At 15.1% G+C, this 24188-nt stretch overlaps 6 protein-coding genes and 1 non-coding gene across 7 annotated transcripts; 2 read left to right on the forward strand and 5 right to left on the reverse strand.

Annotated features, from left to right (window-relative positions):
• Positions 1–254: 254 nt before the first annotated feature.
• PF3D7_0210800 (conserved Plasmodium protein, unknown function) lies at positions 255–1502 on the reverse strand (the record flags this gene model as incomplete). The annotated part of the gene is made up of 1 exon (XM_001349579.1): positions 255–1502. One exon carries the CDS (start codon positions 1500–1502, stop codon positions 255–257), a length of 1248 nt encoding a protein of 415 aa, XP_001349615.1.
• Positions 1503–4579: 3077 nt separating this feature from the next.
• Positions 4580–5434, reverse strand: PF3D7_0210900 (conserved Plasmodium protein, unknown function; the record flags this gene model as incomplete). The annotated part of the gene is made up of 1 exon (XM_001349580.1): positions 4580–5434. The coding sequence occupies one exon, from the start codon at positions 5432–5434 to the stop codon at positions 4580–4582; it is 855 nt and encodes a 284-aa protein (XP_001349616.1).
• Positions 5435–6323: 889 nt separating this feature from the next.
• PF3D7_0211000 lies at positions 6324–7108 on the forward strand. Its single transcript, XR_002966598.1, has one exon. It is a non-coding gene; the product is annotated as an uncharacterized ncRNA (non-coding RNA).
• A 7142-nt stretch (positions 7109–14250) lies between these two features.
• On the forward strand, positions 14251–17616 carry PF3D7_0211100 (conserved Plasmodium protein, unknown function; the record flags this gene model as incomplete). The annotated part of the gene is made up of 1 exon (XM_001349581.1): positions 14251–17616. One exon carries the CDS (start codon positions 14251–14253, stop codon positions 17614–17616), a length of 3366 nt encoding a protein of 1121 aa, XP_001349617.1.
• Positions 17617–18078: 462 nt separating this feature from the next.
• PF3D7_0211200 (ras-related protein Rab-5A) lies at positions 18079–18786 on the reverse strand (the record flags this gene model as incomplete). The annotated part of the gene is made up of 1 exon (XM_001349582.1): positions 18079–18786. The coding sequence occupies one exon, from the start codon at positions 18784–18786 to the stop codon at positions 18079–18081; it is 708 nt and encodes a 235-aa protein (XP_001349618.1).
• Positions 18787–19629: 843 nt separating this feature from the next.
• PF3D7_0211300 (ubiquinol-cytochrome-c reductase complex assembly factor 1, putative) lies at positions 19630–21085 on the reverse strand (the record flags this gene model as incomplete). The annotated part of the gene is made up of 6 exons (XM_001349583.2): positions 19630–19703; positions 19809–19879; positions 19961–20089; positions 20187–20260; positions 20413–20719; positions 20862–21085. 6 exons carry the CDS (start codon positions 21083–21085, stop codon positions 19630–19632), a joined length of 879 nt encoding a protein of 292 aa, XP_001349619.2.
• Positions 21086–21571: 486 nt separating this feature from the next.
• On the reverse strand, positions 21572–24018 carry PF3D7_0211400 (beta-ketoacyl-ACP synthase III; the record flags this gene model as incomplete). The annotated part of the gene is made up of 8 exons (XM_001349584.1): positions 21572–21664; positions 21829–21897; positions 22093–22427; positions 22662–22775; positions 22895–23030; positions 23285–23416; positions 23549–23640; positions 23874–24018. 8 exons carry the CDS (start codon positions 24016–24018, stop codon positions 21572–21574), a joined length of 1116 nt encoding a protein of 371 aa, XP_001349620.1.
• Positions 24019–24188: the final 170 nt, after the last annotated feature.

Below are 24188 nucleotides of genomic sequence, written 5' to 3' on the forward strand. Positions count from 1 at the left end.
AATCAGAATTATATAAAAAAAAAAAAAAAAATTTATACACTAGGATTAAAACTTAAAAAGGTTAATAAAAAAATAAACATATAACAAATAAATATACAAAAAATAAATCATTTATTTTGTGGGTCTTGATATAATCAAATAAAATATACAAAAAAATATAAATATAGTGAACATATATATAATATATATATATATATATATATATATATATATATATATATATTTATTTATTTATTAATTTATTTTATTTTTGGTTAATAAAAAGGGAAAGAATAAATATCTTTTAAGAATTTTCTTCTAGCATACAAGAATTGTTTTATATACACTAGAATAAGATAAAAGACAACTTGAGTAATTTTATTTGCAAAAAGTTTAAACAGAATAAGAGAAAGATTTGTTATATTGGTTAAACCTATATTTGGTAATTTGATTTTGAGTTGCTTTTCCATATTATTAATTAATGTTGTTTCAAATTTTTGTTCAATGCTCATTTTATCTTGAAATACTCTAAAAAGAGAAACAATATTTTTTTCTAATGACAACTGAAAAAATGTTTTATATGTATAGAAAATTGCTTTTATTGAATCTTGATCATTAATATAATCTTTTAGAAGATACAATCTAATATTTGTATTAATTGAATTTCTAATTTTTTTAATAGTTTTTAAATAAAAATTTATATTAAAAACATTATAAAAAAATAATGGTAATACTTTAAAAGCTGAAATATAAAACTTTTCTTTTTTTGTTTCCACTTGATCATTAAAATCATTATATGTAATAACATTATCATTACTACAAAACCATGTTCTTTTTTTTCTTTTTACTGGCGATGTATTATTATTACATAATGGACTATTTAAAAAGCACTCATCTGCAACACGATTTAATTTTCTTTCACATTTTAAAATATATTTATGCAAAATTTTTGAAATTCTTCCATCGTTCCATAAAAACATTTTATCGAAAGCAGACAAACTATTTATAACTTTACTTAATATATTAATTTTAAACTTTCCTATTAAAACGTTATGAAATTTTTTGAGTGTCCTTAAATATAAATCTGTTCTTAATATATAAAAGTACGTATAATAATATATAAAATTAGAATGAAATGAATGCATTGTTTTATTAAAAAATAATGGTATATTAATACTACGCTGCTTTTTTACTATGTTTTTTAACATATTCAAAAAACGTTTCTTATTATTACTTATGATATCTTTATAAATCACATTAAAAATATGTTTCTTCTTATTTACATATATCTCATGTAATAAATTATATTTCCCTCTTATCAAATTAATTGTTTGGGGAATCTTTAAATTCAATGCAACTCTTTTTAAAAAATTTGGCTGTACTTTCTTTTTTATCGTCTTTGTGCGAACAAATGGGTTAAAGCATCTTACTATCTTTTTTGTTTTTATACATCTTACATCTTGAAATAAAAATATTATTACAATATATATACAAACTAACTTAAATAAAAAACTTATCTTCATTTTTAATTATCTTTTCCCATGGTTTCTCCGTTTTTATATAATATACATAATATATATAATATTATATATATATATATATATATATTATATATATATATATTTTTTTTTTTTTTTTCTTTAGGTATTATTAAAATGATACCATTTTTGTATCTTCATTCCCTTTTAACCCTAATATTACAAGTCAGCGTATGAAAATATAAACTGACGTTGTATAACTTGTTGGTTTTTTTTTTTTTTTTTTTTTAAATCAAATAATTCTTCATTTTGACTTATATATAATTATATATATTTTTTTTATTACTTATATATTTATTTTGTATTTTTTGAATATATTTTTTTATTTTTTTTTTTCTATGTTTTATTATATTATATATATATATATATATATATATATATATTTATAATGTTCTTATTTCTTTTTTTTAATTAAAGATTTTTGTTTTACATTTTTATTATATATAATAAATATAATTTTTTTTTTTTTTATTATTTTTAAAATATATTATAAATTTGTTTTACTTTTATATATTTAATATATATATAATATATATATATTTTTTTTTTTTTTTTTTTTTTTTATGAAATTCTTCTTAACATGTAATATGTATATATAAATAATATATATGGAATAATATTTTTTTAAAAAAACACTGAAAATAAGAAAAAATTAATAAGAAGAAATATACAGAAAGAAAAATAATCAACAACAATATTTTTCATACATATTATATTATATATATATATATATATATATAATGTTTGTACATATTAAATATATATGCATCTATGAGAAGAAAAAAATGAATATAATATTATTGATTTATAAAAAAGAATAATAATTATTTTATATTATATTACATATATGACTTCTTTTTATATAAATATATTTATAAAAAAATACATGCATTTTTTTTTTTTTTTTTTTATTTTGAAAAGTATATATATTATTAATTATATATTTTATAAAAAATATAATATAATAATAATAATAAAAAAAAAAAAAAAAAAAAATACAAATATTCTTCTTCCCCTATAAAATTATAATTATATATATATATATATATATAAATAATGGGGAATATGAATATATTTGTCTTCTCATTTCAATGTTTATTTTAAAAATGTATTAAGAAACTTAATAATTTTATTCCAACTTATTAAAGAAATGAAAAAAAAAATTTATTAATATATATATATATATATTTATATATATATGTAAAAAAATATATTCATATTTTTACAAAAAAAAGAAAAATAAACAAAAATATATGTATATTATGTTTTCTATATATGTTTAAAAAATAAAAAAAAATAATTAATCTACATATTATTTTATTTATAGAGAGTAATTTAATATTTTCATTGAACACTTTTCTATATACAACATCGTTTTTTTTTTATTCCTAACAAAAAAAGATATATAATAGATAGACAATTACTTATACAATATTATAATATATATATATATATATATATATTTCAATTTTATAAGAAAATATCATTTTTTTATATTCTTTTTATTTTATTTCAAATAACATTGAAACGAAAGAATTACGTTGTTCAGCTATAAACATTATAAAATTATATATGAATAAAAAAAATATATATATTTTTTTTTATTATTAAAATCTTTATACAAAATAAAGATGTTCCTCTTATAATAAAAAGAAATACCATGAAAATATTATGTACATATGTATTATATATATATATATATATTATTAATAAAATAAAGAATTACATATATAATACATATAATCAAATCTGTAAATAAATAATTCCCTTTATTTATAAAAGTCATTATGCTCAGGTCCAAAAAAAAAAAAAAAAAAAAAATATATATATATATATATATAATATTCAAAGACTATAACATGGACATAACATTATATATATACATATTTACATAATTCTTTTTAATATAATATTTTCTTTATCTTTTTCCCTCTTATGACAACAATTAATTTCTTTACTTAAAACTATTTGTTATATAAAAATATTAAATAAAAAAGAATATGGATTTTTTTTTTTTTTTTTCTTTTTTTTTAATAAAGTAGAATATATATTTTATTTTGAAATTTTTGAAAAAAAAATTAAAAATAACAAAAAAAAAAAAAAAAAAAAAAAAAAAAAAAAAAAAATTAAATATATTCTTAGATCATATCATAGATTATTTAATTCGATGTTTTAAATGTACACAAATTGAAGGAATAGAATATTCAAAATATATATATATATATTAATAAAGATTTTTTCTTTTCCTCTTTTTTTATGAAAAATTCATACAATCAATATTGTTACGAAAGGTGTGGTAGATTTAGGTATATAAAGGATCAAGTATATACGACAAAAAAAAAAAAAAAAAAAAAAAAAAACCCTTACAATATATTCTTTCATTATTATTATTATTATTTTTTTTTTTAAATGTTATGTAATTCACTTCTTTCATTTCAATCTTATACATATGGAATAATATCCATTTATTCCTTTAAATATTTGCAATAATGTAAAAGTATATAAATAATAACAATTAATATTATTATACTTTTTATTTTTTGTTTATTGGTATATCGTTTTTCGTCTTTTTTATCAAAATAAAAAAGTTTATAAAAATAAATTAATAAAATACTGCCTACATTTTAGCTCCATATTTTTAGTAATATGTTATTATATTTAATTTGAATGTAAATAAAAATGACTGTTTTTTATCATTTATATTCTAATCTTATAATAAACATTTCTTGTTATTATTTCAATTAAAAAAATGTATATATATATAAAGAATATATAAGTATACACACATATATATATATATAATATATTATTATATAATATGATATAATATAATATAATAAAAATTAAAAATTGCCATGGTACTTTCTTTTTTAATTAATTAATACTTCAACATAGTGTCAGCTAACACGGGCACGTTTTTAATATTTTACTTTTTTTTTTTTTTTTTTTACATATGCATACAAATATATAATTTATTTATCTTCTTATTTTACAAATATATGCTTTTTTCTTTTTATATTTTTTCTTCGTTTTGATCTTCCAGTTGACGTTATCTGTGTAATTTAATTTTTCTTTGTTGTTGCATTATTTAATGATTCTGGAAGATTAACTTCAGTATTTTTTTGTTCCTTTAGGGGTGATGGTATTTTATTTAATGAAGTAACAATTTTTATTTTAGACAAAAAGTATTTATTTAAAGGTTTAAATTTTGATCCCGATGTACTTTTTCTAGTTTTTGATTTCAAGCTCCCTTTTTTTAAACCTTTCTTAATTCTTTTTCTAGGTACACTACTTTTAATTGTTCCTACAGGTTTAGATCTCTTGGTATTTAATGCAAATGTTCTATTTTTACGATATAAGGAAATATTTAAGTTATTAAATTTTTTCACTGGAGCTGAAACAGTTTTATAATTATTTAATCTTTTAGTAACAACTGTTCTTGATGTAGGTGCTTTGTTAAATGATTTTCTACCCATTTTATTAGAACCATTTCCTCTATATGATTTTACAGATGATTTATTTCTATTACTTATAAATCTTTTTTTAAAAGATCCTTTACGATTATCAAAGACACGTGAACCAAAACTTCCAGTTCGTCCTTTAAAATTATCTCTTCCATTATGAAAATTTCTACCTTTATAGTTATTATAATTTTTGTTAATTAATCTATTATTATAATATGGCTTTTTAAAACTTCCTGATTTTCTATTGATAAATCCAGATCTTCTTCCCCTAAAACTTGATCCTTTTTTATGAGAATCTCTTTTTTTAGAAAATATACTACTTTTTTTATAATCACTTTTCTTCGTACTACTTGATTTTAACAAACTATTTTTACCACTTTTTTTTTCTCGATCAACTACATCGTCGAGGGGGCATGATAAGTAATCCATTATTTTCTCATTTTTTTCTTTCATTTTTTTATATTATACGCACTAATATATATATATATATATATATAATAAAACATAAAATAATTATCTACTTCAGTTTGGAAATATAAAATAATGTATATAGTGCAAATGAAAACGAAAAAAAATATATATATTATATATATATATAATACAATAATTATGATATAAAAAAAAAAAAAGAAAAAGCGAACAAAAATTCTATTTAATAAGTATATAATATAATAATTATAATATATATTTTTCTTTTTTTTTTTCTTTGGAAATAATATCTTATAATATATTATATTATATATATATATATAAATATATATTATAATAATGTAAGAATTTTGTTCTTATATATTTTATTTAATTTTTTTTATATCTTTTAAATATATATATATCTCAAAATTTAATCATAAGAATAATGAAAAATTTAATTTTTCCTTATCCTTTATAAATATATATATATATATATATCATTATTATATAAAATTTATATAATATAAATTTTATAAAATATATAATAAATTTTGATATATAATAAAATAATCCTTTCGTTTATATATAAATAAATATATATTTTTTTCTTTTATAATATATTTACAATTTGATTTTATATATATTCCTTTTTTTAAAATTATTTTATATATATATATATATATATATTATATATTATATATATATTATATTTTTTTTATGTATAAATTATATATATATATATATATATATTTTTTTTTTTTTTTTATAATAATTATTTATATATTATATAATGACGAACATAAATATTTTTTTATATATGAGCTCAATTTTAAAATACAAATATAAATTGAAAGGAAAAAAAACAAGAGGGGGAGTTAATATTTTGTAAATATAATGTTTTTCTCTTTAATATTTATTCCTTTAAAAAAATAAAAATAATATATAATAATAAAAATGCTGAAGAAAAAAAATATTTTTTAACATATTATTAAATATTTTATGATGAGTTTTTTTATATTTTTCATATATTTTATAATTGTTAGGATCTTAATATTATTTCATTTAATTATAAATAAATAAATATATATTTATATATAATATATATTTTAACCATAAGTATATATTTACATATTATTATCTTGCTTTTTCAATTTTATTAATTATTTTATAATATATTCACATGAAAAAAGTTTTTTAGAATTCAATAATTCATACAATAATAAAAACAACTTTTTTACCATTTTATTTTCAGTACGTATAAATACTATTTTTCAAAATTGGAAATAAAAAACAAAGGAAAACCACGAAAAAATTATTTATTATGTTAATAATTTATTACCCATTTAACAATTTATTGTACCCCAATATAGGCATGTTAAGTAAAATAAGTGGGGGTGTATACATATATAATATATAATGATATGTGCATTCTTTTTTTGAATACATTTTTATTATATCGTTTATATACCAAATGAACATAAAATTGAACTACATAAATATGCCATTTTTTCATGAAGTCAAATCTTAGGTTAAAAATGTAATCCGTATGAATTGTCATTTGACAAACATCTGTGAAAGGGATACAAAAACATAAAGTATTTTTTTTTTATATATGTTCAAGTGAATATGTCCTCATGAGGGTAAATAAATATAATGTAAAATATTCTTTTACTTTAAATATTTTTAATTTTTAAAATTTCAGATTATAAAGATATTATAAAAAAATATTATAATATATATATATATATATATATATATATATATGTGCGTAATTTATATATTTTTTTCATATCACAACAATGTAATTAACATAATTTGTGGAATATTTACTTAATTGGTTGCTGTATATATAATATATATATATATATATATATAATATCTATGAACTAATCTATTATATTGAATGAATTGTATACATTAAGAAATGAAAAAATGTTAGAAAAAATCTACATCGGTTTTTTCTTCATTTTAAAATTTAATGATATAATATTTTTAACAAAATAAGGATCTATGTTCTATCTATATATATATATATATAATAAATTGAAATAATGTCTAAATTATTTTTCTATTCTGTAGAATTTTTTTGAGAAATGTTTTTACCTTTTATTATTTTAATGGTCTATATATTATGATTGATCAAATAAATTGTTTATTTGTTCATATTTTATAATATATACTAAAAAATAATTATATATTTTTCTATCTTCTTATAAATATATATATTCAAGTAATACATTTATAAATTTATTATTCTATATACTTGAGTTTTATATGTATTTTTGAAAAACATTTTTCTCAAACATAATGAATGTTCATAATATTAATAGAAATTAAAAAATATTTCGTTAGATGTTCTTAAAAAAAGAAAAAAATTTTTATTTCTTTTTAAATAATAAAAAAGCATACGTTTTTACAGTTCAATAAAACTTTAAAATTGAAAGAATCAACATATAATCTTATAATTGTACTTCGTTTTTTCTTTTTTTAATAGGTATATAACATCATTCTGAAATATTTTGTCAATCCTTATAAATAATAACATTGTATCATCTATAATAATTTATAAAACAATATAAGAACTCTTATTATGTATTTTTTATCTATATATATTTATAAGGATTTGTTCACAAAATTTATATGTTATATATGCATGAAGGAAAAAAAAGGTAATTTTTTTATAACTCATTAACACTAAAAAGTGATGATTCAATCATGCATATTTTATATAATAAAATTTTTATAAATACTGAAAACATATTTTGAACATGTGTTTTTTTTAATTATTATATTTCATATTATTTTATTTGTGTATGGATCATAAAATAATGCACTGAAATATTTAATTACAATTGAAATATGCATTTTATTGTTTTTTATTTTTATATATTTACCTTATAACATTATAAAACACGTCTCTATATTGTTATATTTATAATAGTTATATGTTTTCATACATATGAAACATATAAAGAAAGTATAATTCACAAAAATTGTATATTATAAATAAGGTATCTCGTTATCATTGCAAATTTCATTCAATATATAAGTGTGTATATTTTATATTCATTTTATTTTGTATAATAAGAATATATATAATAAGGTAATAACAAATCTATATAATTCTTCATTGACATAATTTACATTAGAAAAAACCAATTTAAAACTAACATTATTATTAATTTTTTATTTTATCAAGATGCCCATTTTATATGAAAAAATATGTAGAATTATTTGTGTTACAAAAAATTTGTTCCATACATTTGTCTTATTGTATATAAAGATCTTTAGGTAAATCCTAAAAAAAAATTTTATAAGGACACATAATATAAAGGTGCTATATTGTATTCATTTTAACAATTTTTATTTTTCAATACTTCTTTCTATTAATAAAAGTGTATAATGAATTAAAATATGTATATAAAATGATATGAATACTGCACCATACATACATTTTTATTATAATGTCTTAAGAGAATAACAATAAAAAATTTAAATTTAGGAATATTCCAAAATATTCTTAAAATATATACCCAATGATTATCTTAAAAATTTTGTATTAAAAAAGTGTAAAGGACAACATATAATACACTTTAAAATAAAGGGAATATGAATTTTCAAGGTGAATATATTTTTATATCAATTTTTTCATACGACATGGTGTAATTCATTTTGAACATGTATTCACCTTGAACGCAATTTTTTCCATTTATACAACTTTTTGTACAACTGTTTTTAATTCTTATTGATATATAATTTATTCATATTTTATCCAACATCACAAAACAAAATTTCTAAATAAAATATTCTTATATTTTTTCGAGGTATATTTTTATGTCTAATGTGATTAAAAAAAATTTTTTTTCATTATGTCGGTAAGTAAATATTTACTTGTTTTACAAAGGAATTGAAGTTAAAGTTTTATATATTACAATATATAATAAAACAAAAATATATGTATTAAATATGTTTCATAAAGTACAACATTTTTTTCTTTATCATGCATTATAAAGAAATAAGTATAATTTACACGTATAATAAATAAATGATTCTATAAAAAGAAACTTTTTAAATACTTTTATTATATTTTTATCTTATTAAAGCATCTAAACGTTGCAGATATTTTCAGTTTTCTCTTAAAATTTATTCATCAATGACGGTTATGTAATTTTAAACTAATATATGATTAATTTGTAAGTTAAGAAAAAACTATTGTTTTATTTGTTATATACGAAAAAATTTATATTTGCGATATAACACCATATGTGTTTTTATGGAATATGTTTTTTTTTATAAGACGATCAAGAAAAATATTCAACATTAACATAATTTAAACTTACACATAAAAATTCATTCACAAAACATAATAGTAAATGATACATTTCATACTTGTGAAGGCCTACAAAATAAAATGATTAAATAATATATTGTCTGAAATTAATTAATCCATCAAATATTAACATTTAAAATTAAGATAGTTTTTTCTTGTATTTATATTTTTATAGTAAAAAAAATATATATATATATATATAATAAATGATAAACAAATAGGATTAAAATGTTACCTTTTTATATATTTTCTGAATTAAAATAATTTCTTTCCCAATTTCTAATTATATAAAAATATATATATGATATTATCATATTATATAATTATATTTATTTAAATAATAATAATATTTATTGAAAATAAATATCTTAAGGAAAATAACATATATTTATATTAGAAGTAAAAGAAAATTATTTTTATTTAATATAAAAAAAGTTATATATAAATTAATATGCATAAATATATAATATATTAATTAAATAATAATTAAATTAATTATAATTATGTATAAAATAATTTATATATTAATTAATTTTTATTTATATATTTATTAATTTAATTATACTTAAATAAAATTATATAATTATTTATTTTATATTTATTATTAAATTAATTAATATAAACAATATAATAATTTATTATAGGTAATTAATTAAATATATTAAATATATTAAAAATAATAATATATTTAATATAAAACAAAAATTAATATTTAATAATTAATTATATAATATATATATATATAATATTATTTATTATTATTTTAATATAAAAATATATTATAATATATTAATTATTACACTGTTATTTTATATATTAATATTATAATTTATTTAATATATAATATATATATTTAATTTAATAAAAAAGAAAATATATATGTTTATTAATTTAATAAATAAATTATATATATATTACATATATAATTTAACTTAAAATAAATTAATAATAAATAATTTCATTTATTACCATTTAATTTAATAATAATAAAAATATATTTTAAATTAAAATTAATTATAAATTAATTATAAATATATATATTTTATATAATTTAATATTTAAAATATAATTATTAATTTATAATAAAAATAATAAAATATAAATATATTAATATATTATTTTAATTAATCTATTTGTTATGTATAATAATAAAACTATTATATTTAAATATATAAAATGTGTATATAAATAAATAATTCTTTTTAATTTTATTTTTATAATTAAATTATTTTATTTAATTATTATTATATATATATAATTATTTATTTTTTAAATGTTAAATAAATAATAAAATAATAATATAAATTAATTAATTAAATAAAAATAATAATTATAATTATAATATATTTACATATAAAATATATATATTATATATATTTAATTTATTATTTTTTATTTAAATGAATAATAAATAATTAATTATATTAATTTAATTTATATTAAATATTATTTATATATATTTAAATTAAATTAATATATTTATTTTTAATAAACTTAATTAATTAATTATTATTTATAAAAAAAATATATTAAATTATGATATATATATAATATTAATATATATTTAATTAATTAATTAAAATTAAAAATATATTAAATTATTTTTTAATTAAATTATTATATATTATTTATGAGTCTATTTATTTTATTTTTTATAATTAATTAATTAAAATTATATATTTAATAATATATTTTGTTTCTTTGTATTAATATATTATTATTTTATTTATATTATTAAATTAAATTATATTAATTAATAAAAATTATAATATTATTTCATTTATTTTAATATATATTTATATAATAATAATTATTTCCAATATAAATAAATAATGTATTTATTAAAGTTAATATAATTATTAATTTATTTTTATAAAATAAATATTGCTTTAATTCATTAATTATAATATTTATTATATTATTTTTAAAATAATTATGATATAATATTATATATATTAATAATTTAATTAGTATATAAAAATTTAAACATATACATTATAATTTACACATAATTATTTATTTTATTTTAATTAATTTTTACTTATTTTAATTTAATTATTTTATTTTATATTATTTATTTATTATTTTAATTAATTTATTTAATATATTAATTTATTTTTATTTTATTTATTTATTTTTATTTTATTTATTTATTTATTTATTTTTATTTTATTTATTTAATTATTTTAATTAATTTATTTAATATATTAATTTATTTTTATTTTATTTATTTATTTAATATATTATTTATTTTTATTTTATTTATTTATTATTTAAATTTATTTATTTAATATATTAATTTATTTTATTTTATTTATTTAATTATTTTAATTAATTTATTTAATATATTAATTTATTTTTATATTATTTATTTATTATTTAAATTTATTTATTTTATATTTTAATTAAATTATTTATTTTATATTATTTAATTATTATTTTAATTTATTTATTTTATATTATTTGTTTATTATTTTAGTTTATTTATTATTTTAATTAAATTATTTATTTTATATTATTTATATATTATTTTTTAATTTAATTTATTATATTAAATTTATTTAATATTTAATATTTTAATTTTATTTATTTAATTAATTAATTATTTATTTATTTTAATATAATTATTTTTAATAAATATTTATTATATATTAATTTAAAAATATATTTTTAAATTTATTTTTATTTAATCTTATATTTTATATTTACACACATTTATATTTATAAAAAAAATATATTCTTTTTTAATATATATATTAAATAATTAATACTAAAAATTAAAATATATATAATGTATATTATTTAACATAATATATATTTTTTTTTTTTTTATTTAATACAATTTAATTTATATATTAAATAATATAATATTTATTATAAATAATATATAAAATTTAGCAACTTTGAATTGAAATAATGATATATGAATTTTTAATAAATATAATTTTATAATTTTACAAATGATATATATTCGTGTAATATTTTTACATAATATTTTATGTCTAACTTATTATTGTTTTCTAATTAAATTTTCTGGAATAATAAGGTAACATGATTAATTTACTACTTTGTAAAATTAATATTTGAACATATTAAAAAAGAATTATATATTTCAATAATGTTATCATACATTTATATTTTTTACATTATTAGTATTATTTCAAGTTTGCAAAAAGACATATTTTAATATAAAGAAACTGTTGATATATCTTTAATAAGTATTCTAAATATATATATATATATATATATAATATCCCTTTTATGACAAAAGAACTAAAATGATAAATGAATTTAATATTATTATAATGATTATTAATAATATTTACATAAGAATTAAACATTTTTAATTTTAAAAAAAATAGTGTATTGTATGAAAATGTCTACAAAAAAAGAACATTTTTTTCGAAAATATATCAATGATCTATTTTTTAAAATGGAAAACCCTTTAGAAAACATTTTTTTTAAGCTTATACTTATTTTTTTGCGCTCAAAAAAGTTTATAAAAATCTTTTAGTGTAATATATAATGATAAAAAAAAATTCCTTATACCATCTGAGAACATAAAATAGAATCAATATAATTTATACAATATTATGATGTCTATATATATTTCACAAAAATTAACATTTTTATTAAAAAACTTCTATATTTATTTTAATTTTGGTTACGAACGAGTACTATATTTTTTATTTCAATTCATGAAATCTATGATTCAACTTCATTATTCCTATAATTTATATTTCTTTTTTACGTGTTTGAAATTAAAACAAATAAGATTAATATAAAGAATTTTACTATATTCATTAAATTATCTTTTATGAATTGTATATTTTTTAATATATCATTAAAGACTTTTAATAGAATTTTTTTTGTTTTTTTAATAAAAAATGAATCATTATATGTATTATTATATATATATAATATATAGTATATAAAAGAAGAAACTAAAATTACATCAAAAAAGTTTTTTTTTTTCCTGGTAAAAAAAAGAAAGTTTTTTACATAGAAAAATTTAATTATTGTACGTTTCATCTATATTTAAATAAAAAATACGAAAAAAAAAATAAAATAAGGTTCTTTCAAAATTATTTTTATAAGAAAAAATAATTATAATCATCGATAAATTTAATATATTTTTTTTTAATATATATATACATCAATTTATATTTTATTATATAGGTACACATAATTTCATGTAATTGTAGTAATAAAACAACGACAAAAAAAAAAAAAAATATATATATATATGTTAAAACAAAAATATATATAATATTTTATTTTTTAATGAAAAAATAAATGAAAATATAAACAATTATTGATAGAGTTTAGAAAAACAATAATTTTGTAAATATATATAATTTCATTTTATAATTATTTTGACCTTTAAAAATCAAAACTTTTATAAAATAATATTTTGGAAAAAAATGAATGTCAAATAAGGGGGAAAAAAAATATATAATATAATATGATAAAAGGATAGCACATAATAATACATTTTACTTTTTGAAGAAAATTTAATACTAACATTATGTTTGCTTTAAAGAAAAATACAGTAAGAGAAGGTTTTGTGAATATATGTTTCTCATATTTAAAAAAATTATATTTAAAATCAAATTTTGTTACTGTAAATCTGAATTATGAAACTAATAATGAAAAAAGAACGAACAAAAAAATTTATAAAAAAAGCAAAGCGCAGTCTCTCTTCGATAAAGGTTTAAATATACACGATAAGCTAATATTATTTAAAAATTTACCCAAATACAAATGTGCGAAATATGAATGTATAAGTGCCAAGGAGGTTTATAAATATTTATTAGATGAATATAAGAAATGCTTTAATTATATAAGTTTGTGTGATATTATACAAAGTGTTAAAATATTTGATGAACTTGATAAAACATTTACTGATTACAATTTCTATATAGAAGTTAAAAATATAGACAAAAATGTATTAAATAAGATTAATGAAATTTATTTCAAAAATAAGGATATAACTTTTCATAGAAGAGAAATATTGGGAAAAATCTGTAATAAAATCATGAGTTATATACATGAAATGAATGGAAATGAATTAATTCATTTTCTTATTTACTTTTTTAGATGGAATAAGAACGATAAGAATTTGATTCTTTTTTATAATTATTATTTTAATTATGTTTTTGATCATATGTATCTTTTCAACCATGAAATATACAAACTATTATTCATATTTAATAAATATCTTAATAATAATTCAAACATACCATTCAATAAAAATCTAATACAGGAAATGGAATTTAATCTATATTATTTTAGGGAAATAAAAAATGAGAAAAATTATATTATTAAAATGAATAAAAAGGAAATTTATAAAAAATGTTTTGCAAAGTTTCATGAAAATGTAGACCACATCGACAATGAAAAGATATTAAATATTTTAAGGTTATATGTTGATAATTCAATTTTAGATATTGACATAAATAATAAAATGCTATGTAATCTTAATAATAATTTGATAAATGAAAATATTGAATACATATCAAAATTGTTAAATTTTTATTGTACTTTGATTAAAAAGGGAAAATATGATAATGATATGACAATATATAAATTAAAAGAAGTAATAAAAGCAACACATCATATTTTGTGTGACAAAACGAAAAATCTAGAAACTTTTTGTTCAGATATAGATTATAGTACATTACTAAATTCATTAAATAATAAATTTATTTTAAATAAAATAATAGATAAAAATTTTATTTTATTTTATGAGTGTTTATTAAAGATTCTATTAAATATCAAATTTGTAAATTTTCAGTCTCTTTGTATTTCACTTATTTCTTTAAAAAATATTTATTATAATATATTAAGAAATAACGTTTATATTGTTAACAATGTATTATTTAATGATATTATGAAGTTTAGTTTATATTTGTGTAATATCTTCCTTGGTAAACGTATAAAAACAGAAAATGAAAATGCAGTACTTATTATACATAATAATGATCAAACAAATTATTCAAATAAAGAAAATATAAAAGATATAATAATACAAAAGAGAATAAAAGAATATATATTTTATAAAATGGAAAATTATAAAGATTTTCATTTTAAATTAAAAGATAGTGATTTATTGTCTATTAAACTTTTGTCAAATACTTTTGTAAAAATCAATGAAGTGTATAATTCGTATGATTTTTATTTACTGTTTAATAACATATCATGTATTTTATATAATTTTTTAGTAAATAGAAATAGTGTAAAAAAATATAAAGATACTTATATATATATTTTGAATGACCTTTCTTTTGTCTATAAATATATAAAGAATAATGATAGAACCAAAAAAAAAAAAAATTTTTTTTTATTATCAAGTTCTATGAAGGAATTAATATGTAAAAATATATTAAGTGTGAGTAATAGATATATAAAACATTTACATGAAGAAGATAATTTCGATCAAAAGGATCAATATGTTTGTTCCTTAACATTTTTGAATAATTTATTTTTCGATAAAATTATTCATTTTCATTATATATATAACTTATGGTGTCACGTGTATAAAACATACAACTATTTTAAATGTAATAAGTTAATTAATGAAGATATAATATCCTTATTACTTTTGACGTGTTCCAAGTTTCAGTATTTTATTGAGAATAATTCTAATGATAGATATTGTAGAAAGGAGTTGATACATTTAAAATATAATATTATTGATGATTTAATTAAAAATTATTTAAATACATATAAATCTATATCTATTGATAATATTTCTAAAATTTTTATATCATTATCAAATTCGAAATATACATGTGAAGTTAATGAAAATTTATTATTAGAAAGTTTACAGAGTGAGTTTGAAAAAGTAACAAAAACTAGTAAAAAGGGAGGTATACATATGATGGACAATAATTTATTAGATAATAATAATTCTTGTGAGAAATATGAACATAGATATATTGAATATAAGAAGGAAAACTTATTTATAAATTTGAACAAAATTATTGAATGTTTAATAAAATTAAATATATTTTTATATTTAAAAAAAAAAAAGACATATTTATATCTATATAAGCAATCTTTATGTCCTATAAATCTGAAAGAAAATATTTTAAAAAAAATATTATATATAGCAAATAATTTGTACATGTATGAAATGTATGGCTATGTATGTGAAATGTTAGAGAGGGTCTTATCATCCCACAAAGAACAAAATTTGTTTTCATATAATTATAATAAAAATGTAGAACATAAAATGTTTGATAAAATTCTATGTCACATTTCAGAAGATGATTATATTGAAATGTCAAATACAATGTATGTGTTGTTTTATGATTATTTAAAAAATATAAATAGTGAACGACAAAGTAATATTTTAAGGAACAATTCAACGAATGATAGATTCATTGATGAAATAAAAGAAAAAAAATATAAATTAAATAATAACACACTTATTAAGCATAATAATGTGAAATTAAATTATGAGAAAAGTAATAATAGTAATGGAAATATTAGTAACATTCTTAAGGATGATAAAAATAAGAATCATAATAATGTTGAAATGGATTTAATAGATAACAAAAATGAAAATAAAAAAATTCAGGAGAAAGGTCAGAATGGTGAAAATTGTGAAAATTGTAAAGATGTGTTGGTAAATGATATTATAAACATATTTGGATTTTTAAAAATGGAGAAAAAGAAATTTTTATTTTTTCAACTTTATATGTATCTATGTAATATAACAAAATTTAAAAGGAGATATGTATCTTCTTCTTCTTTATTTCATATGGATGTTTTCAAAATTATAAAGGATATGAATTTAAAGTATCTGTGTTTAGAGAATTATAAAATAAAAAATGAAGAATGTGCTTTTTTGTATACTATAGATATAGTTTTGTTTAAAGAAAGATAAATGAATAACAATACTATATGATTTTTAATACATTATATTATTTTAATTGTTTTTTATAATATATAAATATGAATGAATATATATATATATATATATTGTTTTTAAAATATAAAAAAAAAAAAAAAAAAAAAAAAAAAGACAGTATCGGTATTTAATGGATATATATATATATATATATATATGATATTATCAAATTATGTAAAAATTTTTATATATTCAAAATATTATAGAAAAAAAAAAAAAATTATTTTCAAATATATATAAATAAATATATACATAAATGTATAATAATGTTTAATGTAATTAGGTTGTTTTGAATAATATGAATTTAATATTTTAATTATTTATAAATATAACATTTTTTTCTGTTTTTTTTTTTTTATTTAACAAATAGAAATATTTAAACCAATATTTTTTTTTTTTTTTTTTTTTTTTACGAATTCACAAACAATAACAATAATATTAACAACATCCTTTTTTTGAAAGTGTTTGATTATCTAGATTTATTAAGTTTTTATTAACTGTTTTATTTTTTGAGGTATTATTATTATTTATAATATTTTTATAAATTTCTTCAGCAAGCATGTAGAATATATTTTTTATGTTTGTTCCAGTTTTGGCACTTGTTTGAATAAAAAGTAAATTATTGTCTTGAGCATATTTTTGTACTTCTAATATATCAACTTGGAATTTGTTTTTATCTATTTTATTAGCAACTAAAATAATAATATAGTTACTACTAATTTTTAATTGATTAACCCATGTCTTAGCTCGATCTAAAGTATTTGAATTGCTAATATCAAAAACTACTATAGCACAAGTAGCACCTCTATAATATAGTGGGACAATACTTGCATATCTTTCTTGTCCAGCTGTATCCCATATATCAAATTTTATATTACATAAGTTTTCATTATAATTATTATGTTGATTTGTTATAATAACATTATTATCATCATTTATTGAATTTATATTATTATTTTTTTCATTATTACTATTATTCTTTATATTTATATCATTTAAATTTACTACATATGTACAAAAAGATGCACCTATTGTTGTGTTAGTATTCTCATGAAAAGTATCTTTTGTTAATCGTAAAACTATACTTGATTTTCCTACTGATGATTCTCCTAATAAAACTGTTTTATAACTACTTTTCTTTTCCATTTTTCATTTTTAAAATAATTATAATATTATACATACACATATATATTTATTTATAAATAAATAAAAGTTATGTGCTAGAAAAAAAAAAAAATAATATATAAAATAAAGATTTCATACGAAATAAGGGTGTGAATGGGTTATATTATAATAACTAAATAGTTATATAAATTAAACATTTTTAAAAAAAAAAATTGTAATAATTATATAAATAAATAAATATATATATATATATATATATATAATATTAAAAAGTATCAAAAATTGTTCTATTTTTGTTTTGAAAAAAAAAAAAAAAATATATATATATATATAATATATAAATATAAGAATTATCTTTTATAATTTAATACATATATTATTGTATATATTTATACGTATAATATATATTACTATAATTGCTTTAAATAAAATTTATTATAATTGAACAAAAAAAAAAAAAAATAATAATAATAATAAAATACACATATTATAACACATAAAAAAGCATTTTATTTTTCAATATTTTAAATATAAAAAAAAAAAAAAAAAAGTGCATATATAAATATTGTATATTATATGTATACATATATATATATATATTATATATAAAGATAAATATAAACAGTAAAAAAAAAAAAAAGTAAAAGTTATAAGTTTTTAATTCTCTTATGTGAATTTGAATTTTTTTTAAAGAATACGAAAAAATATAAATTTTTTTTTTTTTTTCAATATTAAATATATATTATTTATTTATTTTTTAAATCCCCTTCTCAAAAAAAAAAAAAAAAAAAAAATTTAACTTCCATATAATGGTTACTTATAAATAGGTTGTATACAAATATATATTATTTATATTTTATTTTGTTAATAAATTCTTGGTAACAATTTCTTTCCATCATCATAGGGAAGATATTTACTCTTATCTTTCGGACGATAGCCTGAAATATTTAAAAATAAATAAATAAATATATATATATATAATATATATAATTACCTTTTGATAATATATATATATATATATATATATTTTTTTTTTCATTTACCTCCATATGATATTTGCTGACACAATGCTGGTAAACGACGATTTGATTTTTTCTGGTTATAAAAATCAGCCCTATATAAATAAAGCAAAATATAAAACGTATATATATATATATATATTATATATATTTATTTATTTGTGTACAAGAATTACCATATAAAATAGGCTTGTAAAAAATGATCACTTGATAAATTAAATATATGTCTCATTTGAAGAATACTATATTTACTTAACTCTGTTACAATTTTCCCGCATTGCTTCACTTTTTTTTCATATAAATGCCTGAAAAGGGGAAAATACATAAATAAATTAAAATAATAATATATATATATATATATATTTATTCTTTTATTATTTTTTTTTTTTTATGTAAACTAACTCCCATAATATATCCTTCAACAATGATGGAAAAATATCTACATTGTTAGCCGCTTCGTCTAATGATACCAAAAACTGAAAAAAGAAAATAAAACATTCAAGTGTATTATCATTATTGTTATTACATATATGTATATAAATAAATATATATATATATATATATATATATATATATATATATAAACAAATGATATATTCCTTTTTATTAAAAAAAAAAAAAAGCTCACTCCAAATGCATATTCTTGACAATTCAAAAGTTCTGCATTAAAAGAATATTCAGGAACATCTTTTAAAAGCATCCAATCACGAACAATTCTCCACGTTATATCAAAAATATATGTATTTATAATATCTCCTTGATACTGTTCATGTCTTAATCTTTTATTAATTATCCAAAGATGCAAAACATAAAAATACATTTTCATATTAAAAGATTCATTTATACGAAATAAGTTTAATATCTCTTCATTTTCTAATCTTTCAATTATTAAATGTACTAATCTCCATGCACATTCTCCATATTCTGTATGTTTTCTAAATAAATATTAAAATATATATATTTTTATTTTATATATAAACATAAATTCAAAATGAAACTTTTTAAACATATTAGACGTACATATGCTATGTTTTTTAAAATATTATATATATATATTATGAAGAATTGTTTTCTTACAAAAAAAATTTATATATCATAGAACTTATTATAGAACGATCACATTGTGGTATAGGTATTGCATATCTTGAAGATTCTCTAATACTAATTTTTGTATTCTTATCCTCATACAAACTTTTACTTTCGATAATTTTTAAATTATCATATACTTTTATTTCACTAGAAAAATAGCGATAGTTAATATATCTTCTCTTTAAAACAAATTTTGTACATTTATACCACATGACAACAAAATTTAATTAAAAATTAATGAAAAAAAAAAAAAAAAAAAAAAAAAAAAAAAAAACGCGAAAACAGTAATTCATGTGAAACTTAGTAATAAATTAATTCTCCTTTAAATTTTACATTTTTATATATTATAAACCTCTTTATAATTATTTTCAATTCAATTTTATAAAAGTGGTATTTTATTTACACAACATTATATAATGTATATTTATATATATAGGTAAAGTATTAAAATATATATATATATATATATATATATATATATATATATATATATATATATATATGTATGTATATAATAAAAATATGAAAAATAAAATTTATAATATTAATATATTTTACACATATATATATATATATATATATATATATATATATATATTTCAGTTATATGTTACATAAAATAAATTGTTAAAAAAGAAAATTATTCTTTAAATTTTATATATATATATATATATATATATTTTTTTTTTTTTTATAAATTAATATTTAAGTATAACGCATCCATATGACATTCCAGCTCCAAATCCACACATACATATTATATCATTCGTTTTTATTTTACCATTTTTAATCTGTAAATTAAAAAAAAAGTATGTTTTTATTAAATTTCATGTTTTATTATTATAATAATTATATGAATATTTAAAATGTGTATGTAAAAATAGTTATATGACTATATATTTGTATGTTATATTTATTATATATATTTTATTTCATTTTATTTTATTTTCTGTACATTTTCAGAGAAGCATAAAGGTATTGAAGCTGCTGAAGTATTTGCATACTCGTCTAGATTTACTAATACCTATTAAATAAAATTAATGTATATGTATATATATATATATAATAATGAGTTGAAAAAAAAAAAAAAAAAAAAAAAAAAGCATACATGTTAAAATCATAAAAATAAATATTGTACACACATATATATATATATATATATATATATATATATATATAATATATATACATATTGCATGTGAACAAAATATTATTTTACCTTTGACATAGGTATATTTAAATTTTTGGCTACTGTTTCTATAATTCTGATGTTAGCTTGATGAAATATAAAATAATTTATATCTTCAATATTTATATTTGAATGTTGTATAGCTTTTTTTAAAATTTTGGGTATATTGCTTATAGTATATTTAAATACTTCCTTCCCATTCATATATAATTTCCCATACTTATTTACATTAGGCTTATCTAAATTATATTTGTCATGATCAAAATTTATGGTTAAGAGGTCATTTAGTTCACTATCAGATCCAAGATAATAATTGAATATTTTATTTTCTTCTTTCTCTTCAGTTCGTTGTAATACAACAGCACCTATACATAAAATGAAACGCATACACACACACAAACATATATATATATATGTTCTAAATTTGTTTACTTTAATTTCATAATATTATATAAAAAATGATAACACTTTTCATTATGAAAGAATCATATTAAATATGCATCATTTTTTATAATACGAACAAAATATTTTTCAATTTAAGATTTTTATGCTATTTATATAAATAAATATATATATATTTTTATTTATTTATTTATTACCTGCAGCATCTCCAAATAAAACACAAGTATTACGATCTCTCCAGTCTACAAAATTACTTAAGGCATCACTACCAACAATTAAAATGTTTTTATATCTATTTAAAAAATTATAAGCTAAAAAATAAAAATATTTAAATAGAAAAGGAAAATTTTTAAGTACACAAATTATGTTTTTTACACGGAAAAAAAAATATAATAATAATAATAATATATATATATATATATATACATACCTGTAACAAAAGCAAAAATAAAACCTGTACATGCAGCCGTTAGATCCATATTAACACTATTTTTACATCCAATTTTGTTACTAATATTATTTGCATCACCAAATAAATTTTGAGGAGTAGACGATGCATTGATAACCTGAAATTAGTATTATATAAAATATACATATATTTATTTAAAAAATGATTATTTTGGTTTATTTTTTTTTTTTTTTTTTGTTCTTTGTTCATAAATAAAAAGACACACTGAACAAAATATATGAACATGGAATAAAAAATAAAGAAAAAATTATGACCTTTTAATAAAAAATATATTCCCAAAAGAATTAAACAGTATATATTAATTAAAAAAAAAAAATATATATATATATATATATATATATTTATTTATACCATGTCTATATCTGAGGGTTTTAAACAAGAAGTCTCTAAAGCTTGAGTAGCACTATCTATTTGTAACATTGATATATTTTCATCCCTTTTTAATATTCTTCTTTTTTTAATTCCTGTTCTTGTTCTTATCCACTACAACGATAATAAAAAATGGTTTAAAATTTTTATTGTATTTACAAATGTATATATATATATATATATATATATATATATATGTATATATGCTAATTTAATAAAAAGACATATTTATTATATATATATTACTTCATCATTGGTATCAACATATTTTTTTAATTCGTCATTATAAATTTCAGTTGAAGGATAAGAATGACCATGTCCTATTATTTTACCTCCAGCTAATGGGAAATAAAAATAAATAAATATAAATAAATATAAATAAATAAATAAATATATATATATATATATATATATATAATAAATCTATGTATAATATGTAAGTCTTTTTTCAATGACACATGCTCAAAATTTATATTATAGAACTACAATAATTTTTCAATCAGAACAAAAATAAAATAAAATAAATAAATACATACATACAAACAAACAAACATATAAACGTATTTATTACTTTTCCCATAAATAGCACGTATTTTAGTTCTATACTTTATATTATGCACATTATTTATAAAATTATATTTATTATTTTTAATTAATTCTACAGAATATATATTATTATGGAAAATACACAGATATGTAATAAAATATAGAAACATTTTCCTTTTTTTCTTATTTTTTTTTTATTTTTTTTGTATTGTATTATACTATTATATATTATTGTTACTTTTATAAAGCATACATGTTATAAGATATGATTATATATTTGTATCTTTTTATATATTGAAAATATGACAAAAAAAAAAAAAAAAAAAAAAAAAAAGAAGAG

This window comes from Plasmodium falciparum, assembly GCF_000002765.6.
Source record: "Plasmodium falciparum 3D7 genome assembly, chromosome: 2".
Taxonomy (NCBI): domain Eukaryota; phylum Apicomplexa; class Aconoidasida; order Haemosporida; family Plasmodiidae; genus Plasmodium; species Plasmodium falciparum.